The following is a 20,294-nucleotide window of genomic DNA, read 5'->3' on the forward strand; positions in this document are numbered from 1 at the left end:
TTTAAATACATTTTGCTACATTACAAACCGATATTTATAACAATTAAAACTTAGCCGTTAAAACGGACACATTGCTAAGACTATAACACAATCATTGAAGCATAAGAAACACAAAACATGCAAAACAGTGGGTTTTCTAACAGTTTTCCCCTAAATGTAAATGCACCGCCACAGCAAAATAGTACTGTATTTTTCGGATTATAAATCGGTGTTTTTTTCATAGTTTAGCCGGGGGTGCGACATATACTCTGGAGCGACTTATGTGTCAAATTATTAACACATTACCATAAAATATTAAATAATATTTATCTCATTCGCGGAAGAGATGAAGAAAATGTCAGCAATCGTCACACACACGTCCACCAATAAGAATTCAGCAGGGGAGGGTCATGGGATGCTAATTGCTATATGCTACTGCCATAACTATTAAAATGGATCATTTCAACGTTGGTGGTAATTTATAAAAAGTGAGAAAGGCTGAACAAAAATGGCACCGAAAAGGAAATCATGTAGTGCAGATTACAAGCTGGACGTAGTGAAATATGCAGCAGAAAAGGACAAGAGGAAGCGGCGCATACGTTTTGGAGTTGGCAGAGTTGTTTAGAAGCGACATCCAGGAAGAAGATTTCATGGGATTTAGTGATTAGGAGTGACAGATTGTTTGGTGAAGGTATAGCATGTTCTATATGTTAGTTATTTGAATGACTTTTACCATAATATGTTGTATTAACTTACCAGGCACCTTCTTAGTTGGTTATTTATGCCTCATATAACCTACACTTATTCAGCCTGTTGTTCACTATTCTTTTTTTTAAATTGCCTTTCAAATGTCTATTTTCTGTGTTGGATTGTATCAAATACATTTCCCCCAAAAATGCGACTTATACTCCAGTGCGACTTATATATGTTTTTTTCCTTCTTTATTATGCATTTTCGGCTGGTGCGATTTATACTCCGGAGCGATTTATAATCCGAAAAATACGGTAGCTGCCACACCTTTTTAATTAGTTTACTCCGGCTTCCTCCAAAGACATGCACCTGGGGATAGGCCCCTCCCACCTCCAAAGACATGCACCTGGGGATAGGTTGATTGGCAACACTAAATGGTCCCTAGTGTTGTCTGTCTATCTGTGTTGGCCCTGTGATGAGGTGGCAACTTGTCCTAGGTGTACCCCGCCTTCCGCCCGATTGCACCTGAGATAGGCTCCAGCCCGCCACTCTAAAAGGGACAAGCGGTAGAAAATGGATGGAATGCTATTTGTTGCATCTCCAGTGGCAAATGGATGTAGTAAACAGGCATTAATTTGAAGACAAAGCTGAATAAATAAGCGGTTTCATCAAACTGTCAAGCAGTCAGAAAATGTGATGAATTTGAACTGTTATTAAAAACATTATTTTAAAAATCCTTTTTTTGTCCTTGTGTAGGCCCATAAAGACGGTAGTCTTCAGCAGCTCCTGAATGCCAAAGGTGAAGCCTATGACTATGACCTTATAGTCATTGGAGGAGGATCTGGTGGCCTGTCCTGTTCAAAGGTGATCTTCTTAAATCTGTACCATTGTGCCTGTGATAACATTTGAGGGACAGTTTTACTGTGTAGTTTCTTGTTGAAACTACAAGTAATGCAAGGCTTTAATAAAGTTTTATGTTTTGTTTTGTTTTTTACATAAGGAAGCTGCCACTTTGGGGAAAAAGGTCATGGTTTTGGATTATGTTGTCCCCACACCAAAAGGAACCACTTGGGGTATGATATTTCTGCATAGATAACCAGTTTGTTACACTAAGTGGACAAAAGTATTTGGGCATTTGGCCATTGCTATGAGGAAAAAAAGCCCATTTGGATGTTCAAGGCTCTGTGTGGGCTAGTCACGTTCTTCCATGTCAGACTTTGACTTGGTCATGCTATAAAAAAAAATGGGCCTTCTTACGAAACTGAACGCCTTTTGTAGGTTGCAGCAAGTTTCACAATGAGCTATCAAAATACTTTTTGACTTATTTAAGAATGCTTTTATCTGGTGTATTTGAGACACTATCCCCCAGCTCATCCGGCAAGTAACATTATTGTGTGTATTTGTTATTGTCTGCAATCAGGTTTAGGAGGAACATGCGTGAATGTTGGCTGCATTCCTAAGAAACTGATGCATCAGACTGCCGTGCTGGCCACATATATGCAGGATGCACGCAAATTTGGCTGGGAGTTTGATGAGAAAGGTAAGCTATTATTTTTGGCTTAAGAAGTAGTGAAAGGCGAGCCATCCCACTCGCCTACACCGGTAACTCATGATGATAAAGCTTTTTTTAATGCTACTGAAGGTTAGTCTTTCTTTGTTTGCCGGCAGTCCAACACAACTGGGAGACAATGAAGACCGCGGTGAACAACTACATTGGCTCACTAAATTGGGGCTACAGGGTATCACTGAGGGACAAGAACGTCAATTATGTCAACGCCTACGCAGAATTTGTTGAGCCACACAAGATCAAGGTAAGACTACAGATTAAAACTGAATGTATCTGTATACAATAAAGTAATAACGGTAATAATATTGGAATCCGTTTTAGACTCATTGTTTTTTTTCTCTTAAATAAAGGGCTTTATGTGAAATGGAACTTAAAGGTGTCTAATATACTGAACAATATGGCCTTTTATTAATATCTCATTTTTGGGCCATGTCTTGATGCACGATATATATCTCGATATTTAGCCTTAGCCTTGAATGACCACACTTATGCATATCATCACAGCAGTATGATGATTCTATGTGTCTACATTAAAACATTCTTCTTCATACTGCATTAATATATGCTCATTTTAAACTTTCATACTGAGAGGGAAATCACAACTAAGTCAATTGACCAATACTGTATTTATTAAACAGTTATTAAGCAGTGGCACAAACATTCATGTCATTTCCAAAACCGAAAGTGCAAGATTGTCGGACATTTTAAAAAAAGCTATCGGTAATGTCACTAAAATGACATATCAAAACTAAATTAAAGTGCACTTTTTGCACAAAACACAACTACAAAATTTTAAAACAAACAAGGTGCACTTTTGTGCATGATGTCACACAAGATATTTTAATAACTGTCAAATAAAAATAGGCTGCATCATGTGAAATCAAATGGTTTATGTCCTTCGCTATGTGGTAGGTTCCTGCGGACGTTATCTCCTTCTGTTGTTGACTATTTTTTTCATACGGCGTTGATCTGGAAATTGTTGCTTTGGCATTTTGTTGGTGTGGCATCAAACGGAGATGTTGACATGCAGAGTTTGAAGCACTCTTCATTCTCTAGCGGGTGACTTTTCAAATAATAATACAAATTAGTAGTGCTGCTCTTTATTGTAGCAACACTTTTGCCGCATAGTTGTTCAACACTTTCCCACCTGAAGCCAAACCATCGCCAGACGATGCACCTTGTGCTGTTATTCTTGGGAATTAATTCTTCCTCCATTTGTTACCAGATTCGTCGTACCTTCTCTCTCTCGTATTTCCACTCGCAACGCACCGTTAGCATTACAGCTAATGTTACCCATGTAGCTACCTCTCTGCTCGGGGAGGGCGTGTGACTTATGTAAGAAAATGCGCTTGTTTTAAGTCTGTGTGTCAAGAAGAGACAAGAAAGAGAGGGAAAACCCATGCAGTGTAATGCCCGCAGCTTAAAGCAACTGCGTGGGGACGTACTGTATACTGGAATATCACAATATAGTAGGGCTGTAACTGTACATCTATTTGTATTGAACCGTTTCGGTAAGGGGGTTGCGGTTTGGTGCAGAGGTGAACCAAACGAATTTCCAGACGGACATATTAAGTAGCGTAAATAATACTCAAAATTCCGGACATTTGAGCCATTTAAAAAAACTCTGCCCTGACAGTCCCGCAAAAGAAGACATGTCCGTTGAAAAGAGGACGTAAGGTCAGTCTATCCTTCCCCAATCGCTGCTGGGACCGGGCATGTCCTTTTTTTGCTAGCAGCGGCGGCGATAACCAATAAGAACGCGGAGTTGGAATATAATTACAACACTTTATGTTGTAATTCATTTATATACCTATTTGTATAATATTTATATAATATGTAACTACAAGCTCCATTCACAGACAGTCCCATTGCTTTCATGAGCGGTCGAGTGAGTCAAAAGCCGAAAAAAAAGAATATTTATTAAAAAAAATTTTTTTTTTTTTTTTATATTTATCTGTGGCAGCCGTAATTCTTTCGTGGCGGGCCGCCAAAATTAAATGAATGTGTGGGAAACCTGCTATTAAAATAAACCAAACATAACAGAAGTGAAATAAAAAAGCTTGAAGGTTAAATGTAACTTAGAAAAAGTTGCAATGTTGACTAATAAAGCTGTTTTTTTTTTCTTTCAAAATGTCATTGCTCAAATTATAATATTGAATCAAAATCAATGTTATTATGAATTATTGACCTATCCAAGGTTCCCATTACCTCACATCAAATATTCCACTAAGAAAAATTTTTGGGGTGGAAGATTTGCAAATTTGGTAAATAAATAACCCAAAAATTATATATATATTTTTTTTACCGTACCAAAAATGAACTGAACCGTGACCTCTAAACCGAGGTATGTACCGAACCAAAATTTTTGTGTACCGTTACACCCCTACGATATAGTCATGTTAAAGTTAAAGTAGCAATGATTGTCACACACACACTAGGTGTGGTGAAATGTGTCCTCTGCATTCAACCCATCCCCTTGATCACTCCCTGGGAGGTGAGGGGAGCAGTGAGCAGCAGCGGTGCCGTGCCCGGGAATCATTTATGGTGATTTAACCCCCAATTCCAATCCCATGTTCTTTATCGCACAGAGACAAACCTGCGATATATCCATATATTGCCCAGCCCTATACTCTTGCAACCTGTTTACATTGTGTCTTTATGACCAAAGGAAGCTCATCAGTATCAATAGCCTTCATTCCGCTATAATTAACAGGAGTTTATTCACTTGGCTAATCTCTGTTGTCCGAAAACCAATGTTTTTGAACCGGGGCGGCATAGCTCGGTTGGTAGAGTGGCCGTGACAGCAACTTGAGGGTTGCAGGTTCGATTCCCGCTTCCGCCATCCTAGTCACTGCCGTTGTGTCCTTGGACAAGACACTTTACCCAACTGCTCCCAGTGCCACCCACACTGGTTTAAATGTAACTTAGATATTGGGTGTCACTATGTAAAGCACTTTGAGTCACTAGAGAAAAGCGCTATATAAATATAATTCACACACACCAAAATGTATTTCGATACTAATGAATTATTATTGTGATCTAGTGTATACATGTACAACTTTCTTTGAAGCTGCATTTTACATTTATCTGCCAACTATGCACAATCTCGCAGTATATTACCTTACCGCAACATTGTAACACGTTTCGTGAAGCCCTTGCCAATACCCAGCCCGACTTGTTTGTCATAGCGCCGGTCTTGAATTACATTTTTTTTTGCAGGCAACAAACAAACGAGGAAAAGAGACATTTTACACGGCAGCAAAGTTTGTCTTGGCTACAGGCGAAAGACCGCGCTACCTCGGCATTCCCGGAGACAAGGACTACTGCATCACAAGGTACAATTTTTATATTAGACTCCCAAGAATACCAATCCTGGTGATTAATGAATAATGTAAGGCGGGGGTGTCAAACTTGTTTCCATTGAGGGCCACGTTGCAGTTTTGGCTGCTTGTAATAATAATAGAAGAAATGTACGTGTATAAGGATTAGCCGCATGATATTGTCACTTGATTAACTATGCATTTGATTAGTAAATGTATATTTTACCTACACTATAAGAAAATAAATCTGGATTTTGCGGTCAAAAATGGCAGGATTTTACCATTGCTGTTGTTTTGCCTTGACAATATGTTGTGGGGCATCAAAACTTTTAACCAGGGGTGTCAAACTCAAATACAGAGTGGGCCAAAATTTAAAACGGAACCAAGCCGCGGGCCGAGGTTGAACAAATTAACCTTTTAATAAGGACCCAAACAAGTTTTTCATTGAATATTGAACAAGCAAGGCTTATATAACTTTATAGTGACATGCAAAATTGAGTTTCAAATAATATAACAATAATAATTGAAAAATATCAATGGCATATCAAATCAAATGTAAATAAAAATTGAATGCCTCTTTTTGTATTTTCAGCCTTCTGAGGTAAATATTAACATTAACTTTTTCCAGAGGCTAATACATTTGAAAATAAAATAACAATGAATAAATCAACCATTCAGGCCTTTTTACTGCTCAGTTAATGTCAGGGCTCAGGGGGGTGGGGTTTGTTGGTAGCGGGGAGGGGGTGTATATTGTAGCGGTCCGGAAGAGTTAGTGCTGCAAGGGGTTCTGGGTATTTGTTCTGTTGTGTTATGGTGCGGATGTTCTCCCGAAATGTGTTGCTCATTCTTGTTTGGTGTGGGTTCAGTGTGGCGCATATTTGTAACAGTGTTAAAGTTGTTTATATGGCCACCCTCAGTGTGACCTGTATGCTGTTGATCAAGTATGCCTTGCATTTACTTACATGTGTGTAGAAGCCACATATATTACGTGACTGGGCCGGCACGCTGTTTGTGAGGAGGAAAAACAGACTTGACAGGTTGTAGAATACGCTAGAGGCAGTGCCTTTAAGGCACACCCCCAATATTGTTGTCCAGGTGGAATTTGGGGGAATGGTTGCACCGGGAGATTTTCGGGAGGGCCACTGAAATTCGAGAGTCTCCGGGGAAATCGGTGAATGCGGTGTTAAAGCGGCACCGCTGTATAACACCGCCAGCTCTAATGTTAATTTGATGTTGCCTCAAGGGCCAAATGAAATTACACGGCGGGCCAGAGTTTGACACCTATGCTTTTAACTCACAATGTCATTATTTTTGTATTGTTTAAGTTTCACAAATCCCTCAGTAAATTCACCCCAACGTCACTGTAGCTTTGGGTCTGTTTAGCTGATTGGAAAGCGAGCTTCCACAGCCAGTGGGTCCATGATGATGACTTGGGGCGGCATGGCATTGTGGGTAGAGCAGTCGTGCCACAAACCTGAGGGTTGCAGGTTCACTCTCCGCCCCTTACTATCCAAATCGCTGCCATTGTGTCCTTGGGCAGGACAATTCACTCTTGCCCCCGGTGCCGCTCACACTGATTAATGAATAATGAATGAATGATACGTGGGGGTCGGAGGGGCCGTAGGCGCAAACTGGTCTACAAAAAACAGCTGTGGCTACAAAAGTAGCTTACCACCACCAGGTGTGAATGAACGATGGGTTCTCACTTCTCTGTGAAGCGCTTTAAGTGTCTAGAAAAGCATTATATAAATCAAATCCATTATTACTATTAATTTTAAAGTAAAATGGTCAGACTCTATTTTACTGTAAAATTCTGATGATTGAGCTGCCAAGTTTTTTGTTTTTGCCTAAAAAAATATATGGTTACTGGTTTCACAGTGTATTACAGTATAAATGTAAAAATGGTACCACCGTTTTTTTGGTCACGGTAGGATTCTGAAGACCGAGCTGTTTTATAAAAAAAAAAAAGTGTGTGTGGTAATGTTTACAGTGTACGATTTGATGGATAACTTGCTTTGAAATCATAAGGCTAACTAGATATGTATTTTATGTTTTTACCCCAAATATTTTTCGAATGTTCAATAGTACATCCGTTGCATTATTAGATCAAGTTTAAAAGATATATAATTGCATGTAGAAAATTTATTTTTTTCCTGTCAAAATAGAAAAAGAAATAAAGATAAAGTACTCGATTAATGCAAATTATTTCCAAGCGTTCATGGGCCATTCAAAAAATTGTGGCGGGCCAGATCTGACCCCCGGGCCTTGTGTTTGATACCTGTGATCTAAGACAGTGGTCCCCAACTACCGGGTTCAATTGGTACCGGGCTGCAGAAGAATTTTAATTAATTTTTTATCTTTTTTTATTTTATTTATTTTTTTATTAAATCAACATTAAAAACACAAAATACACTTACAATTAGTGCACCAACCCAAAAAACCTCCCTTTTTCAAAAAACCTCCCTTTTTTAATTTACCCGTGGACCGCTGGGCCACGGGTAAATTATCAAGCGTTGACCGGTCCGCAGCTACAAAAAGGTTGGGGACCACTGATCTAAGACTGAATGATCTGTGCACTGGAATCCAGGTGGATTTACCCCAATACTAGTGATGGTAATGCACATTAATTGATTTGAGTGATTAATTTAATTAAAAAATATGTATGCATTCAAATTAGTTCTATCTGGCAGCAGAACATACCTGATCCAAAAAAGATTGCTCCAAATAATATACTGGAACTACAATGGGGTGTCAAGGTTACTGTATGTTTAAAAAACAAACAGGAAGGACTACACAGTAGTTTGCACACACCAGTACCAAAGTACTTCCATATCAAAGTACCACATCCTCACACCGCTTACATTAGGCCTTCCGCTGCCAGTACTGTACTTTGGAAACAGAATCTTGCACCAATTCAGAGGGTTGGGACCTCAGGAAGTCCTCTGACAAAAGATAAATGTTAATACAAAGCAAGTGACCAACAAAAAGTGCAGGCTGAGGAATAATGTTGGACAAATGTTTTGCAAGTTTTCTGGCTGTATTACTTTGGCCGGTGTGAAATAAACTCCATCTCCCAGAATCCTCTGAGCAGTGCGGGTCTTCAATGTGGGGGCGTGGAGCAAAAGAGAAAGCAAAAGTGAAATATGTTCCACTTTGTAGTATTTTTTTTTTTTTTTTTCCAAAATCCATTAACTTTTTTAGTTATGTTGCAAAAACATAACCCATAAAGCGCTACTTTCGTCTTGCTTGTTTCAAGCCAAAACTGACTCGGGTCAAGGTGCAGCCAAAGCGGACCCGACCAACGCTGCTTGCAGCTTTAATCTCTGTTTAAAATGCGAATTGTCCAAATTAAATTAGGGTAAGATAAAAAAATGTTGAGTGGTTACGGTTATACTATTTGCCTTCCTTAACTTGCGGTGTAACTGTAAGTCAGAAGTGCTGCAACCGGGTGGGCTCTACTAGCAGAATTTTTTTTCGGGCATGTGTTTTTAAGTGGTATTGAACAACACTTGACATGCTGTCAAATCATCAGACCCAAGATCCAAATTGTTCCTCAATGAAAAAAAAAAGTACTTTTTATGTGCACTAAATCTTTTTGAAAATGGTACTTTTAAGGAAAAATCAATTCCCGTATTATTCGGAGTATAAGTTGTGCCTGCCCAAGATGAATAATAAGGAAGGAAAAAAAACATTTATAAGTCGCATTTTTTGGGGCAATCTATTAGTTAAAACCCAACACCAAGAATAGACATTTCAAAGGCAATTTAAAAGAAATAAAGAGTAGTGAACCAACTGAGAAGGTGCCTGGTATGTTAACGTAACGTATTTTGGTAAGAGTCATTCAAATAACTGTAACATATAGAACATGCTATACCTTTACCAAACTGTCACCCCTAATTGCTAAATCCCAGGAAATCTTATATGTCTAGTCTCTTACGTGAATGAGCTAAATAATATTTGATATTTTACGGTTATGTGTTAATAATTTCACACATAAGTCGCTCCTGAGTATAAGGAAAAAAAGAAAAAAAACTGCGACTTATAGTCGGAAAAGTACGCTATTCACATTTCACAGCCCCAAAAAATGCATAAAGGTAAGCAGACTGCAGACAGCCCGTTGGAGTTAAAGCAGCAGAGCAGTTTTCTATGATTTGTCACATTTTTATTCCTACCAATTGGCGATATTCACACTCAACCCTCTGGTTTTCCCAACAGTGATGACCTCTTCTCCTTACCTTACTGCCCTGGGAAGACCCTGGTTATCGGCGCATCTTATGTAGCTCTGGAGTGTGGTGGCTTCCTCGCTGGACTGGGTCTGGACGTCACCATCATGGTGCGCTCTATTCTGCTGAGGGGCTTCGACCAGGAAATGGCCAACCGTGCTGGTGAACACATGGAGGATCACGGTGTCAAATTTATCCGCAAATATGTTCCAGTAAAAGTAAGTTTTCTTATTTTCTTAACGGCCTACTGAAATGAGATGTTCTTATTTAAAGGGGGATAGCAGGTCCATTCTATGTGTCATACTTCATCATTTCACCATATTGCCATATTTTTGTTGAAAGGATTTAGTAGAGAACATCGATGATAAAGTTCGCAACTTTTGGTCGCTAATAAAAAAGCCTTGCCTGTACCGCAAGTCGCGGGGGGCGCTGGCGCCTATCTCAGCTATAATCGGGGCGACCCCAAAAGGGAATAAGCGGTAGAAAATGGATGGCTGGATGTAGCGCGAGTAAAAGCCGATGTGCGCGTGACGTCACCGGTGTGAGGGCTCCTCACATTGATTACAATCATGGACACCAGCAGCGCGGACGATTCTGACGGAGAAAGCGACAATTTCCCCATTAATTGGAGCGAGGATGAAAGATTAGTGGATGAGGATAGTGAGAGTGAAGGACTAGAAGAAAAAAAAAAAGACGAGGGCAGTGGGAGCGATTCAGATGTTATTAGACACATTTACTGGGATAATTCTGGAAAATCCCTCATCTGATTATTGTGTTACTAGTGTTTTAGTGAGATTATAAAGTCATACCTGAAAGTCGGAGGGGTTTGCTGACCGCCAGTGTCTCTGAGTGAAGCCATGGAGGAGCCAAGAAAGTCGCAGCTGCAGAAAGAGCGACACAAGCTCCGCTCATGTCTCCGGTAAGAGCCGACTTATTACCACAATTTTCTCACCGAAACCTGCCGGTTGACATGTGGTAGAGAATATGTGCGCTTGACCACTCTGTTCCATATTAATGCTTCACAACAAAGAAACACCGGCTGTGTTTGTGTTGCTACAGCCGGCCGAAATCCACCGCTTTCCACCAACAGCATTCTTCTTTGACGTCTCCATTATTAATTGAACAAATTGTAAAAGATTCAGCAACACAGATGTCCAGAATACTGTGTAATTATGCGATTAAATCGGACGACTTTTAGCCATGAGTGGTGCTGGGATAAAATGTCCGCTCCAACCAATAACGTCACGCGCACGCGTCAACATAAGCGTCATCATTCTGCGACGTTTTCGACAGGACACATCGCGGGAAATTTAAAATTGCAATTTATTAAAGTAAAGCGGCCGTATTGTCATGTGTTGCAATGTTAATATTTCATCATTGATATATAAACTATCAGACTGTGTGGTGGCTAGTAGTGGCTTTCAGTAGGACTTTAAATTGGTAACGTGATGCCAGCACATGTCCTGTGTGTAAATGTAAATAGCATCCAATTTATTACTATTCACCCATTTACAAAGTAACCTCACTGTATTTCTTCTGTGGGCTTGTTGCGTCTGTGTGTGTCAGATAGAGCAGTTGGAAGCAGGCACTCCCGGCAGGCTGAAGGTGACGGCTAAGTCCACTGAGACCGATGAGGTCATTGAGGAAGAGTACAACACTGTAAGTACTTGTCTAACCAAAAGAGGCATTTACACAACTTTTATTCCAAGCAAACTTTCATTGGTGGAAATTTACCCACGTTTTTTGTTTTTTAATGAAAAAATACGCAAGGGACTTTGCCTAAATATGCATTTTTGGATCTTCAGGTATTGATAGCAGTAGGTCGAGACGCATGCACTGACAAGATTGGCTTGGACAAGATAGGCGTCAAAGTTAACCCAAAGTAAGTTTGACTCATACTTCTACGTATTTCTTTTTTTTTTTGTAGGCGTTTTTCAGTTGCATGTAATCTCACGGTGATTCAGCAGTTATTGTTGTCACATGGCTCCCTGCAGGATGGTATGTGAGTGTGTGTGGGTGTGTGGGTGTGTGTGTGGGGGGGCTACACTCTTCCTATTGGCCTTTTGACATATCTTTTATTTGATTTTTAACTGGATAAAAATCGTGTGACTTTTCGATATGTTTTATCAGGTCCACAGCAATAACATCAAATGTTTAAGAGGCTTGAAGTAGTTTTTCTAAATTGCATTGGAAGATTTCAGGGTTTGTTTTTGTTTTGTTTTTCATTTTTAATTAAAGATGTTGCCTATCTACCCACATACATAAATGTTAGACAAGGAGATCAGCAGGGATTAAGATAGCATGCGGAAAGCCTTAAAAGGGAGCTTTGAGTCATATGTGAAGTCTTGTGACTATACAGTTTAGTACTACGCTGCAGAGTTTAACCTGAAGACTCCGCTGCTGTACATTGTTGAATACTTCATATAAAAGATAGCCATAAACATTTTTGCATTACAATTCATCTTTTTTTGCGTGGTGGTGAATGATGTCTTTGTTCAGCAACATTAATTTTCCTGAGGGAACTCTCCTGAAGGAATCAATAAAGTACTATCTATTATTTTATAATTTTATAGATGGTGGAGGGGTTTTGCTGTCCGTTTTTTTTAATGACGTTCCATTTTTTTCACATTGAATATTATTAAAACATTTTTATATGGAGAAAAAAATGCTCCTAAGTATGAATATTTTTTTTATTTTTTGCATCTTGAGTGAAGTAATTTGCAGCCTCTACAATGAGCACACCTACAGCTTAAAAAACAAAACAAAGTGTAAATGTAGACCCACTGCAGGACTGCTTCTAAAATACCTATAAAAAGTAAAACACATCTCCTGCATGTTTACAACATAGCAAAACGTTATAGGAAGACGCACAATAACATGAATGTGCAGTAAATGAGTGTCTCTGTGAGGATGCACTGTTCTCACACACAAAATCCTCATTTAGATAAGGCAGTCTGCGCCACTTTTCAACTGCGCACACATACACACTCTTTTATAGATTGCACACGCTGTTTACCACGTGGTGTTTGGTTCTTAGTAACTCAGGCCCTTAATGTTTTTCAACCAAACTTTTTGGAGCCTTGTGACATGGGCCCAAATAAACTATTTATTTCAATAAATGACAATGGATCCACAACGGATGCAAAATACAAAGTGCAAAATCTTGTTTTTATTCTAATGGATATTACATAAATACTAGGGCTGTGAATCTTTGGGTGTCCCATGATTCGATTCAATATCGATTCTTGGGGTCACGATTCGATTCAAAATTGTTTTTGTTTTTTTTTCAATTCAACACGATTCTCTATTCAAAAACTATTTTTTTCCCGATGTAAAAGGATTGTGTATTCATTCAATACATAGATTTCATCAGGATCTACCCCAGTCTGCTGACATGCTAGCAGAGTAGTAGATTTTTGTAAAAAGCTTTTATAATTTTTAAAGGACAATGTTTTATCAACTGATTGCAATAATGTAAATTTGTTTTAACTATTAAACGAAACAAAAATATGACTTATTTTATCTTTGTGAAAATATTGGACACAGTGTGTTGTCCAGCTTATGAGATGCCATGCAAGTGTAAGCCACTGTGACACTATTATTCTTTTTTATTATTTTTATAAATGTCTAATGATAATGTCAATGAGGGATTTTTAATCACTGCTATGCTGAAATGATAACTAATATTGATACTGTTGTTGATAATATTCATTTTTGTTTCACTACTTTTGGTTTGTTCTGTGTGGTGTTTGTGTCTCCTCTCAATTGCTCTGTTTATTGCAGTTCTGAGTGTTGCTGGCTCAGGTTTGGTTTTGGAATTGGATTGCATTGTTCTGGTATTGCTGTGTATTTTTTTGTTGGATAGATTAAAAAATATATATATTTAAAAAAAAATGAGAATCGATTCTGAATCGCACTACGTGAGAATCGCAATACAAACTCAAATCGATTTTTTTCCCACACCCCTAATAAATATACATAACTATCATGCAATAAATATTACATATTATGAATGTGCCTGTTATTACATTACATATATTCTTACAACATGCATATACAGATCTTTAGTGTGCTGCATAGGCGGCATAGAGCAACTCATTTGTTCCATTTTTAGCTGACTTTTGCTAACCTTAATTTGTGATTTAGAATGCATAAAAGAAGAAACGTGTTCTTGTCTCACATTGGGATTGTGAATGATGTACTAAATTCTAAAAACAAGATACACTTCCACTTTAATCTGCCATATATCAATTACAAAATAAACACAGCGGCCATTCCGACTAATCATATTTGAACATCAGTGAAACATCACATGCACTTATAGTCATTTAATGCCGTATATATATATCTTAAACTCTCATACATCGACCATGATTTCTGCGGCAATCATAACAGAAGTGGGAGTGACGCTTTCAAAGTAAATAGAATGGAATAGAAAGTACTTTATTGATCCCTGGGTGAAATTCAGCACCACAGTTCGCTCACAATAGACAATGATAATAATAAATAATATAGAACATCTATGTATAATATATGAATAATATACATATATTCTACATTGAAGTGCAGTCAAGGAAAATATGCATTATACAGTCTGATGGCTGTCGGTATGAAGGACCTCGTGTCGTTCCGTGTTACATTTTGGGAGTCTGAGCCTTCCACTGAACGTGCTCATTCTCTCCGCAAGGTCCGAGTGTAGTGGGTGGGAGGTGTTGTCCATAATGGCTAGGAGTTTTGCTAGATTTCTCCTCTCTGACACCACCGCCAGAGAGTCCAGCTCCACTCCCACCACGTTACTGGCCTTCACTACCAGCTTGTCCAGTCTGTATGTGTCCCTCACTCTAAGCCCGCCGCCCCAGCAGGCCACGGCGTACAAGAAAGCGCCCGCCACCACCGACTTGTAGAACATCTTTGTACAGACGTTGAAGGATCCTCTATCCCTTCTTGTAGAGCCTCCGCTAGTTTTGACCCATTCAGCTAAATTCAGTAAAGTGTTGCAAAATAAGTCCATGTAAATGTGCATGAATATTGACACTTCACAGTGTTAGTAGTGGTCCACATTTATCCACGGCCTACCACCACAAATAAATTAGTAACATAGGAAACGCTTTGTTCAGCACTGCTTGAAGTAATGATTCCTCCAAAAGCCATGTATGTTATTGCCTCTGTTGGTCTTTGCAGGCAAAAGAAAATAAGGAATTAAGTTACATATGGTTTATTTATTCTCTTAATATATTTTGCCACCTTCCAGGAATGGCAAGATCCCAGTCAGTGATGAAGAACAAACAAATGTGCCCCACATCTACGCCATCGGAGACATCTTGGAGGCCAAGTGGGAACTAACCCCTGTTGCTATCCAAGCCGGCAAGTTGCTGGCGCGGCGCCTTTATAAAGGTTCAACACTCAAGGTAAGCATACCATATCTATTACAATTGAAAAGCAAAGCCAATGGAATAAAAAAAAAAACATTCTGTAATATGTATTTCATTATTCTTGTAATATCTGATTTTGACTGTCAATAGTGTGACTACATCAACGTTCCCACCACTGTGTTCACTCCGCTGGAGTATGGCTCTTGTGGCCTGTCTGAGGAGAGAGCCATAGAGTTGTACGGACAAGACAACCTTGAGGTAACATGAATATACATAATCGATGAAATTGAGGGGAAAAAATAACTAGGGCTGCAACAATAAATGATTGTAGTATATGAGTAATATTTTTTTTTAACAGTAATTGGATACAACACATTTTATAGCCTTAATGCATATTTTAGGGAAAATATTTGAATTTTTTTTAAATATATATTCAAAAGCATTAAATATATATATATTGTTTTAAACTGCTGTTTGCCAAGACACATCATGACTCCCACATACCAAGTCTCTCGTGCGCCTACTTGCAGGTGGTCCCGATTAGATCAAGTATTATTAGTAACACTCAAACAATCAGAGCCACTGTACATGCATCGAAGCGTTTTCCAATCAATTTCTTCGATTAATTGTTGCAGCCTTAGTTTGACCACTGTTTTGTATATCGATATGTGATCTCTTTTAAATTCCAATGTCCTTTGTCCTTGATTTTAGGTATACCACAGTCTTTTTTGGCCTCTGGAATTCACTGTGCCTGGCAGGGACAACAACAGATGCTATGCCAAGATTATCTGCAACAAACTAGACAATGTGAGTCTGTACTATTTTTATACATGTCATGAGAAATAAGTCAGTACACTCTTGTCGTAACTGATAGTTTTAAAGAGAGAACGGTCACACTTTTATTTAAGGACCCTTTGGTAACCTACTGCCTGGAAGAAAAATAGTGTGCAAGTGGGTAAATGATTGCTTAGGTGCAGATCAATGAACGGTCTGAGTGGGGTCAGAAAAGGGTCAAGATACAAATAGATTGTATCCAGGTTGCTCGATTGCTTACTAAGCATGTAGATTTTAATAATAATATCGATTTATTTGCAAAAAACACCTTATAATGAGCAAACAACCTCAAAGTGCTACAGTGTATTAAACAAACAAACAAAAAGATAATAAAAATAAAAACTTAAACAGTCTAATAGCTAGAACTAGTATGCATATATCTATCAAAAGGCTTTTTAAAAAAGGGTTTTTCAGCTTTTTTTTAAAAGCATCCACAGTGTGTGGTACCTTCAGGTGGTCAGGGAGCGCGCGTTCCACAGACTGGGGAGCGTTGGAGCAGAAAGTTCGTAGTTTTGTCCTTGGGGGTTGGAGGAGGGGTTAGTCTGTTTCAAGCAGAGGTGTCGTGTGGAGGATTTGGGGGGGGGAGGGGGGGGGGGGTAGTTCTTCGAGGTAGAGGGGGGCATTTCCATGGAGGCATCTGTAGGCAGAATGACTACACAATTATGTCCACATGTATGTAGCATTAAAACATGTTTATCTTTTTGCCATCCTTCCCTCCTCTTTACACTGCTATTGCAGAGTGAGCTTTATACATTGTAGGCAACTGTATTACACACACAGTATGTTGGGGCTTGGGAGCATAGGATTATTAAGCCCTTTTTGGAAATGTCATTTTTTGTAGGCATAAATATTTCAGGGAGGGAAAACATTTGTAAATCTGCTGTCAGAAATAGGAATTGTTCTTTTTATTCTCCAAGCCACATTTGTCAAGAGGTGTAGTGTAGACACAACTTGGTCTTTAATAGTTTTCAACTTTGGAGTTGCGGTCTTATACCAACTGTACAGAATGCAAGGGTTTATATTGTAAATATTTCACTATGAATGCTAAATTTCCCTTTTGGTTATTGACAGTTACTTCGTAGTTCCCTTTCCAGAGTCAACCCGAAATGAGATTGCAACGCATTGTTGATTCAGGTTAATGTTTTCCCGATACCGATAATTTGGTACTGGTACCACAATGTATCTCAATACTTTTCAAAATAAAGTCAATATTGGCCTTATTTTAAAAGAAAGTCTTACAATATGTTTCCTATGGCACTCAAAGAACAATTTTGGGAAGGTTAGTGTAGAATAAAAAGCTTTATTGACATTATGATTAAATGCTTCATGATTTATGGTTGCCACTCCTGGTCTGTGCTTGAGGAAAAATACAATTGTTAGTAAGTATTAAAACAAACCTATAGATAGATGTACAAACCTTGTTTCCATATGAGTTGGGAAATTGTGTTAGATGTAAATATAAACAGAATACATCCATCCATTTTTCTACCGCTTATTCCCTTTCGGGGTCGCGGGGGGCGCTGGCGCCTATCTCAGCTACAATTGGGCAGAAGGCGGGGTACACCCTGGACAAGTCGCCACCTCATCGCATGGCCAACACAGATAGACAGACAACATTCACACACTAGGGACCATTTAGTGTTGCCAATCAACCTATCCCCAGGTGCATGTCTTTGGACATGAATACATGAATACAATGATTTGCAAATCCTTTAAACCCATATTCAATTGAATGCACTACAAAGACAAGCTATTTGGTGTTCAAACTCGTAAACTTTATTTTTTTTTTGCAAATAATCATCAACTTTGAATTTAATGGCTGCAACACGTGCCAAAGTAGTTGGGAAAGGGCATGTTCACCACTGTGTTACATCACCTTTTCTTTTAACAACACTCAATAAATGTTTGGGAACTGAGGAAAACTAATTGTTGAAGCTTTGAAAGTGGAATTCTTTCCCATTCTTGTTTTATGTAGAGCTTCAGTCCTTCAACAGTCCGGGGTCTCCGCTGTCCTATTTTACGCTTCATAATGCGCCACACATTTTCCATGGGAGACAGGTCTGGACTGCAGGCGGGCCAGAAAAAGTACCCGCCCTCTTTTACTACGAAACCACGCTGTTGTAACTCGTGGCTTGGCATTGTCTTGCTGAAATAAGCAGGGGCGTCCATGTTAACGTTGCTTGGATGACAACACATGTTGTTCCAAAACCTGTATGGACCTTTCAGTAATACTGGTGCCTTCACAGATGTGTAAGTTACCCATGCCTTGGGCACTAATACACACCCCTACCATCACACATGTGTAAGTTACCCATGTCTTGGGCACTAATACACCCCCATACCATCACACATGTGTAAGTTACCCATGCCTTGTTCACTAATACACCCCCATACCATCACACATGTGTAAGTTACCCATGCCTTGGGCACTAATACACCCCCATACCATCACACATGTGTAAGTTACCCATGTCTTGGGCACTAATACACCCCCATACCATCACACATGTGTAAGTTACCCATGCCTTGGGCACTAATACACCCCCATACCATCACACATGTGTAAGTTACCCATGTCTTGGGCACTAATACACCCCCATACCATCACACATGTGTAAGTTACCCATGCCTTGGGCACTAATACACCCCCATACCATCACACATGTGTAAGTTAGTCATGTCTTGGGCACTAATACACCCCCATACCATCACACATGTGTAAGTTACCCATGTCTTGGGCACTAATACACCCCCATACCATCACACATGTGTAAGTTACCCATGTCTTGGGCACTAATACACCCCCATACCATCACACATGTGTAAGTTACCCATGTCTTGGGCACTAATACACCCCCATACCATCACACATGTGTAAGTTACCCATGTCTTGGGCACTAATACACCCCCATACCATCACACATGTGTAAGTTACCCATGTCTTGGGCACTAATACACCCCCATACCATCACACATGTGTAAGTTACCCATGCCTTGGGCACTAATACACACCCCTACCATCACAGATGCTGGCTTTTGAACTTTGTGCCATAACAATCCGAATGGTTATTTTCCTCTTTGTTCAGGAGGTGGTTTGGGGGCGCGGGGTTAGGGTGTAGTGGGAGTGTATATTGTAGCATCCCGGAAGAGTTAGTGCTGCAAGGGTTTCTGGGTATTTGTTCTGTTGTGTTACGGTGCGGATGTTCTACCGAAATGTTTGTCATTTTTGTTTGGTGTGGATTCACAGTGTGGCGCATATTTGTAACAGTGTTAAAGTTGTTTATACGGCCACCCTCAGTGTGACCTGTATGGCTGTTGACCAAGTATACCTTGCATTCACTTGTGTGTGTGAGAAAAGTTTTTATGTGGCTACCCTCAGTATGACCTGTATGGCTGTTAACCAAGTATGAATGCATTCACTTGTGTGTGTGAAAAGCAGTAGATATTATGTGAATGGGCCGGCACGCAAAGGCAGCGTCTTTAAGGTTTATTGGCACTCTGCACTTCTCCCTACGTCCGTATACCACTCCGTACAGCGGCATTTTAAAAAGTCATACATTTTACTTTTTGAAACCGATACCGATCATTTCTGATATTACATTTTAAAGCATTTATCGGCCGATAATATCGGCAGTCCGATATCTTCGGACATCTCTAATAAAAAAAACTCCTTGTGCAGATCTGATTGCTTATTTTTTAAGTGTTTAAGTTTGCAGCAAAGGTGGTAATACTAATCACCACATTTAACGAGACGTGTTTTAAAGCGTCACCTTTTATTGTTAGTTTTGAATCCCTAAACCCTTATACAGGTTTCGGTAAGGTGGTGAGACCAGTTTTCTAACCATTGTTTGGTTGGCCAACATAACTGGTATCTTAGCTTGATTGCTCGGAATTCAAGTCTGACGGATGGCCGTTGCTGCAGTTATCTGCCACTCTGATGCAGATAACTTCTGACTTTTGCAGAGGGGGGTAGCAGCAGAACGTGAGAATTTTGGAATCTAAGAGACGCAACTTGGAGAAAAAACTTTCAAGGGGAACTAGACTAGCAGCACAAACGATGCCTGCTAACGGCAGATTCCACCAGTTGTACAAATGAAGAAAAAGGTGATAGCGAAGTCAGGAAAGTGCATTGTTGATTGGCCTCAATTGGTAGGCCGTAGGATACATTTAAAATAGTGTCAGGTTCAAACACTGATGACATCTATTAAAACAGACAAGAAGCAAGGAATCATGCAGAGACATAGTTAAATTTTGCTGAATTGAGAAAAGACGTTATTTGGGCTGTACTCTAGTTACAGATCCAAACTTG

The 20,294-nt window shown here is 39.4% G+C and overlaps 1 protein-coding gene across 1 annotated transcript in view; it reads left to right on the forward strand.

Annotated features, from left to right (window-relative positions):
* txnrd3 (thioredoxin reductase 3) overlaps window positions 1-20,294 on the forward strand; it is a 41,216-nt gene that overhangs the window by 11,579 nt on the left and 9,343 nt on the right. Inside the window, exons 4-14 of the mRNA XM_061875541.1 lie at window positions 1,426-1,533; window positions 1,670-1,742; window positions 2,090-2,209; window positions 2,338-2,480; window positions 5,456-5,571; window positions 9,772-9,997; window positions 11,346-11,438; window positions 11,585-11,661; window positions 15,031-15,187; window positions 15,302-15,409; window positions 15,863-15,958. Of these exons, the coding sequence (XP_061731525.1) occupies window positions 1,426-1,533; window positions 1,670-1,742; window positions 2,090-2,209; window positions 2,338-2,480; window positions 5,456-5,571; window positions 9,772-9,997; window positions 11,346-11,438; window positions 11,585-11,661; window positions 15,031-15,187; window positions 15,302-15,409; window positions 15,863-15,958 (1,317 nt within the window). The remainder of the gene's footprint in view (window positions 1-1,425; window positions 1,534-1,669; window positions 1,743-2,089; window positions 2,210-2,337; window positions 2,481-5,455; window positions 5,572-9,771; window positions 9,998-11,345; window positions 11,439-11,584; window positions 11,662-15,030; window positions 15,188-15,301; window positions 15,410-15,862; window positions 15,959-20,294) is intronic.

The sequence above is a fragment of the Nerophis ophidion genome, linkage group LG16, assembly GCF_033978795.1.
Source record: "Nerophis ophidion isolate RoL-2023_Sa linkage group LG16, RoL_Noph_v1.0, whole genome shotgun sequence".
NCBI lineage: Eukaryota > Metazoa > Chordata > Actinopteri > Syngnathiformes > Syngnathidae > Nerophis > Nerophis ophidion.